The sequence below is a fragment of the Phaseolus vulgaris genome, chromosome 10 (genome assembly GCF_000499845.2).
Source record: "Phaseolus vulgaris cultivar G19833 chromosome 10, P. vulgaris v2.0, whole genome shotgun sequence".
NCBI classification, from domain to species: Eukaryota; Viridiplantae; Streptophyta; class Magnoliopsida; order Fabales; family Fabaceae; genus Phaseolus; species Phaseolus vulgaris.
The window spans coordinates 16,956,822-16,969,329 of NC_023750.2; the positions used below are offsets into that span (position 1 = coordinate 16,956,822).

Below are 12,508 nucleotides of genomic sequence, written 5' to 3' on the forward strand. Positions count from 1 at the left end.
AAGCAGCAGCCTTACGAGCCCTGGAAGCCCCAGGCTAGGGGGCGCGCAAGGGAGAATGTGCCACTTAGGCACAACTTCGTGGTAGAATTGAAGGACCTGATCACCGTCCCCAACATAGCAGAGAGGTTGAAGATACCCGCTAAGACTGACAAGAAGTTAGGGCCTAACAAGAACGCCTGGTGCGAGTTCCACCAACCGTTTGGCCACCCCATACGCAATTGCTTGGCGTTGGGATATCAGTTAGACGAGTTGTTGAAGAATGGTTTCCTAAAGGATTACTTGGTGGAGTCACAGGGAGCCCAAAACTCGACAGCGTCAAGAGAGGATCAGGGGCACGAGATACCCGTACATGGCAAAATTCACACCATTGCGGGGGGATTCTCAGGCGGAGGGTGCACCGCTTCTCAGTGGAAGAAGTGTGCACGAGCAGTAATGTCGGTAGAGGCACAAGAGGCAAACGAGGCTCTCGACGTTGATCTTGTCTTCGCCAAGGCTGAGCTCCGAGGTGTTTTCCCCCACGACAATGACTAAGTGATGATCTCAGTAGTGACCGCGGGGAGAAAGGTACATCGTGTGCTGGTGGATCAGGGAAGCTCAACAGACGTGATGTTCTGGACAACCTTCAACAAGCTGCAGTTGTCCCCTAACCAACTGAGGCCTTATATTGGCTTTTTGTACGGCTTCGCGGGAGACCAGGTGGAGGTGCGTGGGCACTTAGAGCTGAGGACCAGCTTCACAGATGGTGCCACGTCCCGCATGGAGAACATCAGGTACCTCGTCGTCAATGCCCCCTCCGCATATAACATACTGTTGGGTAGACGTACGCTGAACAGGATGAGGGCGGTGGCGTCGACGAGGCACATGAAGATGAAACTGCCTGACTTGGGAGGAAGGGTGATAACAATCAGGTCGGACCAGAAAGAGGCTAAGAAATACTACGAATACAGCCTCAAGACCAAAAGAGAAGTGTTCATGGTCACCACGAGGGCACCAAAAGGGGTTGCCCCTACAGAGATCGCCCGAGAGAGGCGACCCGAACCAGTAGGAGAAGTCCTGGAGAGGGAGATTGGAGGCAGGACGTTCAAGCTTCACAAATTACTAGGTCAAGCAACACATGACCAGATCATCGAGGTCATAGTGCGACATCTGGATGCCTTCGCGTGGTCCGCCTCGGACATGCCAAGCATAGACCCAGACTTCTTGTGCCACCGCCTCACCATGGACCCCAAGGTCAGGCCTGTCTGCCGGAGAAGAAGGAAGTTCAACGAAGAGAGGCGACAGGTCATAAAAGAAGAGACGAAGAAGTTGTTGAGCGCCGGCCACATAAGGGAGATCAAGTACCCTGAGTGGTTGGCAAACATGGTCCTGGTGAAGAAGGCCAATGGGAAGTGGAGGATGTGTGTTGACTTCACGGACCTCAACAAAGCTTGCCTGAAGGACTCGTATCCTGATGTGAATGCAATAGCAAGAATACTTGATTCTTTGACATTCTTAGGAACAACTTGAGTTGGTCATGAGTTAGCACTTTAATTAGAATTGGATCAAGGTTCTAATTCAAGAACTCACCAAGACTTTGCACCGAACCAAAGCTCACATGGAAGTCCATGTATTGTCAAATTGAATCACCACCATAAGAATTGAAGAAACAACAATTGAACTCAGCCAGTGAAAGGAAAATACCAAACAGAATTGAAAATACAACAAAGGCACCAAACAGAATTGAAGAACAAGTAAGCTTGGAACATGAACATGAAAAAGAAACAAAGAAAGAGAATAGAAAACTTATGGAGATGGAAGAATAGGTGAGTGATCACGCCACTTAGAGTGTGGATATCAAGGCACCAAAGCTCTTCCAATTTCTCTCTCAAATTGAGTAGAGTTTTCTTACTTCAAATTCCAAATCTGATTTGTACAAGCCAAGCACCTCTATTTATAGCCTATAAGGTGCTGAAATGCAAAGCTAATCAAATGCAAATGTGCCCCTAATGACATGTGACTTTCAGAGCCAACTAGTGCATGAAGGAAGTGTGCCTTTCCTTCCTAGTTTGGCACCTCCTAACTCCTATCTACACTCCTCCCTAGCATCCCTTACTAAGTTCACACCCCCCTAAGCTTCTAATATTTCTAAACTATAACTAAGGATGCTTTTACAAAAGAGGTTTCTTATGTTTCCCTCTTAAGCACCATCTACCAAAGATATTACAAATAAAGAAAACAATTGTCCATTATTTCCTAAGGCCTTGAACATGCTTCTTGTAAGCCTTTGAGGAGGATGAATGACGTCTTGCACATCTACCTCTTGATCCTCTTCCTCTTCTTGTCCTTGTTGATTGGCTTCTATTTGTCCTTGGCCTTGATCTCCATCATACTCCCCGAGTTGGAGAGAATTCGTCCACGAATTCTGGAGACCTACAGAAAAAGGAGTTAGATCGCTGACATTAAAAGTATGACTACCTAAGAATGTATTAGGCATATCTAACTCATAAGCATTGTCATTAATCCTCTTGAGGACTTGGAAAGGTCCATCCCCACGAGGCATTAGTTTGGACTTCCTTTGAGTAGGAAAACGATCCTTCCTCAAGTGAAGTCAAACCCAATCTCCCTCATCAAACAACAATGCTTTTCTCCTCTTATTGGCAAGTTCAGCATACTTGCCAACCTTCTTCTCAATTCTCATCTTGATGTCTTTATGCAAAGTTTTTACAAAAGAAGCCTTTTCATCACCATCTTTGCACAAGACATCTCCAAGATTCGGAATAGGAACAAGATCAAGAGGTGTTAAGGGATTAAACCCATAAACAACCTCAAAAGGAGAATGAGAGGTGGTAGAATTTACTACACGGTTATAGGCAAATTCAACATGAGGTAGTAAATTCTCCCACACTCTAGGATTCCCAGAAATGAAGCATCTCAATAGTTGGCCCAATGTTCGATTGACCACCTCGGTTTGACCATCAGTTTGTGGGTGGCAAGTGGTAAAAAATAAAAGCTTAGTTCCAAGCTTGCCCCACAAGGTCTTTCAAAAGTGACTCAAGAACTTTGGGTCTCTATCGGACACAACAGTTCTAGGGATCCCATGCAAACGAACCACTTCTTGAAAGAAGAGGTTTGCTATATGACATGCATCATCCACTTTTTGGCAAGGAATAAAGTGAGCCATCTTTGAAAAACGATCCACTACCACAAAAATGGAATCCTTTCCCTTTGATGTCTTGGGTAAGCCTAAGATGAAATCCATAGATATGTCTACCCAAGGCATTGAAGGGATAGGAAGAGGGGTATATAAACCATGGGGGTGCATCCTAGATTTAGCCTTGCGGCAAGCTATGCATTTATCACACCAACTATGAACATGTTTATGCATATGAGGCCAATAAAAATGATCATGCAACACATCCAAAGTTTTAGCAACCCCAAAGTGACCCATTAAGCCTCCCTCATGTGCCTCTCTAACAAGAGATAATCTAATAGATCCTTGAGGAACACAAAGACGTTTTCCCTTAAAAAGAAATCCATCTTGTATAAAAAAATCTTTGTGTCCTCCCATAAGACACTCTCGATAGATTTGAGAAAAATCAAGGTCATCATGATAAAGATCCTTGATGTGATCAAAGCCAAGAAATAAAGAGCCTAAAAGATTGAGCAAAGTATATCTTCGAGAAAGTGCATCGGCCACAATGTTTACTTTGCCTTCCTTGTGCTTGATCACATAAGGAAATTGCTCAAGGAATTCCACCCACGTAGCATGCCTTTTGTTGAGCTTGTTTTGGCTTTTCAAATATTTAAGAGATTCATGATCACTATGGATCACAAACTCTTTAGGAAAAAGATAATGTTGCCAAGTATACAAAGCTCTAACAAGGGCATATAACTCCTTATCATAAGTGGAATAGTTGAGATGACTTCCTTTCAATTTCTCACTAAAGTAAGCTATGGGGTGGCCCTTTTCAAGGAGGACAGCCCCAATGCCTATGTTGGAAGCGTCACACTCTATCTCAAAGGTCTTAGTGAAATTAGGAAGGGCTAATATGGGAGCATTAGTCAATTTTTCTTTTAAAAGCTCAAAAGCGTTTTGTTGTGCTTCTCCCCATTGAAAAACCACATCCTTTTTCACTATGTCATTGAGAGGTGCGGCTATTGTACCAAAGTTAGGTACAAAGCGTCTATAGAAAGACGCAAGTCCATGAAAACTTCGGACTTCATTCATGTTTGAAGGTGTAGGCCAATTTTGAATGGCCACCACCTTAGCTTGGTCCACATGGACCCCTTTGCTACTTACAACAAACCCTAGGAATTCTATATGGTCAAGAGCAAACATGCATTTAGCAAGATTAGCATACAATTGTTCCTTCCTAAGGGTTTCTAAAACTTCTCTAACATGCACTCTATGGTCTTTCAAAGATAAGCTATAAATGAGAATATCATCAAAATAAAGAACAACAAACTTACCAATGAAAGGTCTCAACACATGATGCATGAGGCGCATGAAAGTGCTTGGTGCATTAGTTAAGCCAAAAGGCATAACTAACCACTCATATAGACCAAAGTTGGTCTTAAAAGCCGTCTTCCATTCATCACCCGGTTTGATACGGATTTGATTGTAGCCGCTTTTAAGATCAATCTTTGAAAAAATTTTGGAACCATGTAACTCATCCAACAAATCATCAAGTCTAGGTATGGGATGCCTATACTTAATTGTAATGTTATTGATAGCCCTACAATCCGAACACATCCTCCATGAACCTTCTTTCTTAGGGACAAGGATGATAGGCATAGCACAAGGGCTCATGCTATCTTGAACCCAACCTTTTTCTATTAAAGCTTCAACTTGTTGGCGAATTTCCTTGGTTTCACTTAGATTGGTCCTATATGCTGGACGATTGGGTAAAGAAGATCCCGGGATTAGATCAATTTGATGCTCAATTCCTCTCAAAGGTGGAAGGCCTTTGGGAGGATCTTGAAAAACATCATTAAACTCCTTTACCAAATCTTCCAAACAATGAGGACTATCAACAAGTGTTTCTAACTTAAGAGGTCTAGGGATAGCTAAGAAAATAGGATTGTGAGACACTATTTCCCTTTGGACCTCATGCCTAGACACAAGAAGTGTAGGCTTAGTAATTTTTTCTTTTTCACTCTCCCTCTTTTTTTTCATGACTATTTGGTCCTCATGAACTTCTCTAGGTGAGAGAGATTTGAGAGTAATCTTGTGACCATGGAAATCAAAAGAAATTTTGTTTGTAAAGCCATCATGTAAAATTTTTCGATCAAATTGCCAAGGCCTTCCTAAAAGCACATGTGTGGCTTCCATGGGCACAACATCACACAAGACCTCATCTTTGTACTTGCCAATAGAGAAATGGATGAGGACTTGTCTATTCACAACTATTTCACCAACTTCACTAAGCCATTGTAACTTATAGGGCTTAGTATGAGAGATAGTAGGCAAGCCAAGCTTATCTACCACTCTTGTACTAGCCACATTGGCACAACTTCCCCCATCCACTATTAAGGAGCAAATGTTGTTTTGAATAAGACACCTTGTATGGAAAATATTTTCCCTTTGACTTTCGTCAAAAGGTTGGGAAACTTGGCCAAGGAGTCTTCTTACAACTAACAAATCACCTTCTAGTGGACTCTCACTCTCATCCCCACTTGATTGCCTAGAAAAGGAAACATGTTTAGGAGATTCGGAATCATGTTCACTAACTACAATGCCATCATGCATGTACATACTTCTTTTAGAGGGACAATTCGCAGCTATATGACCATATCCTAAACATTTAAAGCATTTTTTATTAGACGTTTTTGTTGGGGATTTAGGCCTAGAAGTAGATGGCTTAGATTCCTTGGGTTTGAAAGAAGAATCTTGGGAAGGAAATTTTGAAAAAGACTTTTTGTTCTTCAAAGATTTGGAGTAGTAACCATCATTTGGGGAATTTTTAAAAGAGTTTTTCTTAGCAAGTTGGGCTTCCACCTTCATTGCTAGATGAATTAAAGACCCAAATGATGAATACTCTTGTAATTCCACAATATCTTGGATTTCCTTCCTTAGTCCACTAACAAACCTAGCAATCAAAGCTTCGTCGTCCTCACGTATCTCTAACTTACATAAAAGCGTTTCTAATTCTTTATAATAAGCGTCCACACTTAGCGTGCCTTGTTGAAACCGTTGGAGTTTCAACATAAGGTCTTTCCTAAAGTAGGGCGGCACAAATCTAGCGCGCATTTGAAACTTAAGAGAGTTCCAAGAGTCCACGGGAGGACCCTTGTGAAACATAATGTCCTTTCCAAGTCCATGCCACCATTGCATGGCATAATCACAAAATTCTAAAGTAGCTAACTTATACTTATGCTCATCTTGGACCCCATGTAGGTCAAAAATCTGCTCACACTTTGCCTCCCAATCTAGATAGATGTTAGGATCACTATCTCCATTGAAGCTTGGAAGTTTGACCAAAGGAAGTCTAGCTTTAGCCTCTCGGTAATAGCCATTGTCACGGTGGTCTCTCCCTCTAGGATCATAGCCATGAAAGGAATGAGTTGGCTCCCTTCTTCTTCGCACTTCTTCATGGCCAAAAGCATTGGATGAACCCCTAGACGAATGTCTATGTGAATGGTGCGCTGTATGGTGAGCATGAGACGGTCCAGCTTGTTGCATGTCCAGTTTTTGCAACCTTTCCTCCAATCTTCTAATATGGCGTTGAGCTTCTAGTAATTCACCACGAAGAGAAGCTTTAGAAGGTGAATTCTGCTTGCAAGATTCCTCACTAGAATATGGAGCCATTTTATCAAAGAGAAACAGCAAACACAAAACAGCAAACAAATGTTAGGAAACAAAGTCAGCTAAAAGAAATGGAAACCAGAACCGAAGTGAAGTGGTCACTGAAAATTCACTCTCAAAGAAAGAATGCTCTCTGCACCAAGCTTATCTCAAGGCCTTAGTAATCCTCAAGTGAAAAATTCCAAAGCAAAAGCACACAATCTTGAAAGTACTTCACCACAAAACCAAATAAGAAAGAATGACAAACAAGAAAAGGTAGATGCAAAGAAAGGTAATTGCAAAAGGAATACTATATGTAAGACAAACTCAAAGATTAATGAATGAAAGACAAGCAAGAAAATAAAGAACTCAATGAAGAAAGAAGGCACACCAAAAGAGTCCTAGAGAAAAGTACTAGAGTAGATTTAAGAAACAAAAACAGAACTACAAGAAAAAATGTTGTATGCAAACTCTGCTATGTTTACATATTTAACTGGAATGATTGAAAGCGAACTGGAATGTGAAAAATTAACCACAGAAACTTCAATGTCTCAACTCAATAATGGCACTGGAATGAGTTAAAAACAGTAAGCCAATTGAGAGAAATAAATTTTTCAAAATCGCTGCCAAATTACCGTATTTTTTTGGGCAGAATTGTACACTTTTCGTATTTTATTTATCATTTTTTGTGTACTTGGAATTTTTGAGTACTTCTTTTTGATATGCTTTTGTAACACTTTGAAGAATGTAAATCCAAATTTTCACAAATTTCCAGTGAGCCAATTAATTGCAGTAAATTGAAAACAGTAGCACGTTTGTAAGAAAACAAAGTAACCTATTTAGGAATGATAAACAGTATGATGAACTAGCAAAGACATAATGGAAATTGTGTATAGGAACTTGCATAGGTCTAGAATACAAGCATGAACTCAAATCTAAAAATGAAAATGCACAAAGGATCAAGCAATAAACTCAGAAACAGAAAGTAAACCAAAGCAAGAAACAAACAAAGCAATAAAAGTACTACAAGAAGTGATGACAACTATGAAATAACATGACTAAGACAAAACTTGAAATGATTAAAAAATTAAAAGACATATCACAAGATATAACAACAAGTGAAAGGGAGCTTAAGGTCAGCTCAAGGAAGGAGAATGTCATTCCAAAAGAGCAGCCAAACTCATATGAACAATGAGTGCCATAATCCTTTCCACAAACACTTGGTGTAACAAAAAGAAAAAACAGCAATGAAACTCAAAATAAAGCCTAAAACAGAATGGTAAACAACTTGAAATAAAGAGCTCTTGAAAATAAAGTGCAACACAACTCAAAAATTAAGCAAAAACAAACCTAAACTCTAGATACCACATGATGTGAATGCAATAGCAAGAATACTTGATTCTTTGACATTCTTAGGAACAACTTGAGTTGGTCATGAATTGGCACTTTAATTAGAATTGGATCAAGGTTCTAATTCAAGAACTCACCAAGACTTTGCACCGAACCAAAGCTCACATGGAAGTCCATGTATTGTCAAATTGAATCACAACCATAAGAATTGAAGAAACAACAATTGAACTCAGCCAATGAAAGGAAAATACCGAACAGAATTGAAAATACAGCAAAGGCACCGAACAGAATTGAAGAACAAGTAAGCTTGGAACATGAACATGAAGAAGAAACAAAGAAAGAGAATAGAAAACTTATGGAGATGGAAGAATAGGTGAGTGATCACGCCACTTAGAGTGTGGATACTCCAAGATTAGTGTGTTGCCGCCACTTGAGGTTCACCATTGACACCCAAGATAAGACTTGATGAAGGCACCAAAGCTCTTCTAATTTCTCTCTCAAATTGAGTAGAGTTTTCTTACTTCAAATTCCAAATCTGATTTGTACAAGCCAAGCACCTTTATTTATAGCCTATAAGGTGCTGAAATGCAAAGCTAATCAAATGCAAATGTGCCCCTAATGACATGTGACTTTCAGAGCCAACTAGTGCATGAAGGAAGTGTGACTTTCCTTCCTAGTTTGGCACCTCCTAACTCCTATCTACACTCCTCCCTAGCATCCCTTACTAAGTTCACACCCCCCTAAGCTTCTAATATTTCTAAACTATAACTAAGGATGCTTTTACAAAAGAGGTTTCTTATGTTTCCCTCTTAAGCACCATCTACCAAAGATATTACAAATAAAGAAAACAATTGTCCATTATTTCCTAAGGCCTTGAACATGCTTCTTGTAAGCCTTTGAGGAGGATGAATGACGTCTTGCACATCTACCTCTTGATCCTCTACCAAGCATCGACGCCTAGGTGGACAGTGCCTCAGGCTGCAAGATGCTCAACTTCCTGAATGCTTTTTCTGGGTACAACCAGATCAAGATGCACCCTAGGGACGAGTGCAAGACAGTGTTCATGACTGAGCTGTCTTGCTACTATTACACAGTGATGACCTTCGGGCGTAAGAATGCAGGCGCCACCTACCAGAGGCTGATGGACAGTGTCCTTGCACCCATGATAGGGCGAAACGTGCAAGCCTATGTGGACGACATGGTGGTGACCTCACAGGTGAAAGATCAACATATGGCTGATTTAGAAGAGCTATTTACAACAATAGCTAAGTACAGACTGAAGCTGAACCTCGAGAAGTGCGTGTTCGGGGTGGAAGCGGGTAAGTTCTTGGGTTTCCTACTCACCGAGTGTGGGATAGAGGCGAACCCCGAGAAGTGTGTTGTGATCCTCGTGATGAGAAGCCCAATCTCCGTGAAGGAGGTGCAACAGTTGACAGGGCGGATGGCCGCTCTGTCTAGATTTGTATCAGCTGGGGGAGACAAGGGTCACCCTTACTTCTAGTGTCTGAGGAGGAACAACAGGTTCATCTGGACCAGAGAGTGCGAAGAGGCGTTGCTCAAGTAAAAGGAGTACCTGGCTAGTACCCCAGTGTTGTGCAAGCCACAACTGGATACTCCACTCCGCCTATACTTCGCTGTGACGGAGCGGGCGCTCAGTTCGGTCCTCATGCAGGAGCAAGACCAAGTGCAGAAGCCTATATACTTCGTAAGCAAAGTATTGCAAGGTCCTGAAGTAAGATACCAGGCCCTAGAGAAGGCAGCCTTGGCGGTGGTGTTTTCTGCTAGGAGACTTTGCCATTATTTCCAATGTTTTACAGTGGTGGTGATGATAGACCTGCCTATCCGTAAGGTCCTACAGAAACTAGACGTGGCGGGAAGGATGGTATGATGGGCAATGGAACTATCAGAGTTCGATATCCAGTACGAGCCCCAAGGTCCTATCAAAGGCCAAAGTTACGCAGATTTTGTGGTAGAGCTCTCTTCGGTAGATGCACACCAAGAGGAAGCCAACTTCTGGTGGGTTCTCTCTGTAGACAGGTCCTCTAACCAACAAGGCAGCGGGGCGAGTGTCATATTGGAGGGACCGAACGGGCTTTTGATCGAGCATGCCCTGCAGTTCGCCTTCAAGGCCAACAACAATCAGGCGGAGTACGAGGCCCTCATCGTTGGCATGCTGTTGGCGAAGGAGATGGGAGCGCAGAGTCTATTGGCGAAGAGTTACTCCCTATTAGTCACAAGTCAGGTGACTGGAGAATACTAGGCCAAGGACCCTCAGATGGCCGCATATTTGGGGTATGTCCAGATCCTGAAGGGGTCATTCGCGGTGTTCGAGCTGGTGCATGTCCCAAGAGAGCAGAATGCCCGAGCTGACTTGCTAGCTAAGCTCGCCAGTTCAGGTAAGAAGGGCAGGTAGAGGACGGTCATACAGGAAACCCTAAAGACACCTCGAACTTTAGACACAGATAACTGGGTGGTGGTGCACCAAGTCAACACGACAAGAGGAGGGGCGATGAGTCATCCGTCATTGACCCATGAGACACTGCAGACCCCCAAGGTAAGCATATATTCAATCCTGGGGGAGGAATCAATGCAGGTTTGCCTGGTCGAAGAAGGAGAAACCTGGATGACGCCCTACAAGCGTTACCTAGCTGATGGGATACTTCCGCTGGAACCCACAGAATCCAGAAAAATCAAGAAAAATTCTGCCAAGTACACTCTCATTGACGGAGAGCTGTTCAGACACGGGTTCACCCACCCAATCTTGGTATGTGTAAACAGAGACCAATGCATACGTATAATGGCAGACCTCCATGAAGGGATATGTGGGAATCATATCGGTGGACAATCTCTAGCATCAAAGGCCATTCTGTTGATCAAGTGCTTTGAAGAATTCAAATTATGCTTTGAAGAATCCAAATCCTTTGTGCTTGTTGCAAGGCTGTGTTGCTGTTGTGTTTTGGGAGGGATCTGGGTAGTTTTATATGTAATCCACTCCTTTGTTGAATCTAAAGCTAATGTGTTTTAAATCCTTTTTAAAATAAAGTGTTTTTCAAACTAAGTGAAAAATAACCTGTTGTTTTGTCGAATCAACCGGTTGTTTTACTCTTAGGAGTTTTTTTGAAAAGGTTGAAAACTGTTTAAGTTTGGTTGACTTAATTGCCAAACCAAACAATCGGTTATTTCGTGGTTTCAACCGATTGTTTCTTTGAAAATCCTAACAGAATTCTGTTTTGGTGGTTGAATGTGCTTTAAATGATTTCCAACTGAATACGCTCCTTCATTAAATGCTTTGACCAATATTTGGAAAATATAAATAGTTTGTTTAAGTTTTCAAACAAGGAAGAGAAATACTTTTGAGTTTTTCAGTTGTGAAAGAGTTTATTCAAGATTTGAAAATTCACATCAAAGCTTTGGGTTTTCTAAGAGAGTGGAATAGGATTGCATTTGTATTGATTTCAGATTGTTTTGTAAACAAGTGTAATCTCTTCTCAACCTTTTGTATTTCTGGTGTTGTGTTGCTAAGGAGTGTTGTGTGCTCTTGAGGTGGTCAAGATTAATACTCTTGGTGTGTGAATTGCCAAAGTGAGTGTGTTTCTTGAAGGGTTCAAGGTCACTACTTTGGTGGATTGTGTGTTGTAATTTGGTTTGATTACTTAGTGGATTACCAGTGGTTTTCTGGGGACTGGATGTAGCTCTTGGTTTAAGAGTGAACCAGTATAAACTGTTGGTGTATCTTTCTCTTACCCTTAAACTCATTTACATTCTGTTTTTAGTTTTTACTGGTATAAACAACCGATTGTTTTTCTGCTGCTTTGTTGTTTTATTGAACTTGCTCTTGGCTAACCTGATTTCTGTTATGGATTCATGCAAAGAATTTTGTTAAACTTCAAAAAGATTTCAAAAGCATCTCTTAAACAATTCACCCCCCTCTCGTTTAAGGCCATATATTCTAGAATTGTGTGGGCTTACCACACCACTCCCTAGTCCATCACAAGAGAGACACCCTTCAGCTTGGTGTATGGGTTGGACGCGATGATTCCAGTGGAGATCCAAGAGAGCTCGCCACGCTTCCAGAACTTCGTGGCCGAGGAGTCCAACGAAGAGAGAAAGGTGAATCTGGACCTGTTGGATGAAGTCAGGGAGGAAGCAAGAGTGAAAGTTGAAGCATTAAAGAGAAGGGTGGAGTATAAGCACAGCTCGAAGCTGAAGCCTCGCCAGTTCCAGGTTGTCGACCTGGTGATGTGGAAGGCCCACCCATATAAACTAGAGAACAAGTTGTCCCCCACGTGGACTGGTCCTTTTAGAGTAACTGAGGCCCTTAGGAATGGGGCATACAGGCTTGAGACGCTGGAGGGAGGCGCGATTCCTCGTGCATGGAATGCGACCAACCTCAAG

General features: G+C 42.0%; 1 protein-coding gene across 1 annotated transcript; it reads left to right on the top strand.

Annotated features, from left to right (window-relative positions):
- The first annotated feature begins 534 nt into the window (after positions 1-534).
- LOC137815773 (uncharacterized) lies at positions 535-1,506 on the top strand. The gene has a single exon (XM_068618887.1). The coding sequence runs from the start codon at positions 535-537 to the stop codon at positions 1,504-1,506; it is 972 nt and encodes a 323-aa protein (XP_068474988.1).
- Positions 1,507-12,508: the final 11,002 nt, after the last annotated feature.

What these genes read in the sequence shown, in the direction of transcription:
- LOC137815773 (XM_068618887.1), top strand. Translation starts at nt 535, where the DNA reads ATGATCTCAGTAGTGACCGCGGGGAGAAAGGTACATCGTGTGCTGGTG.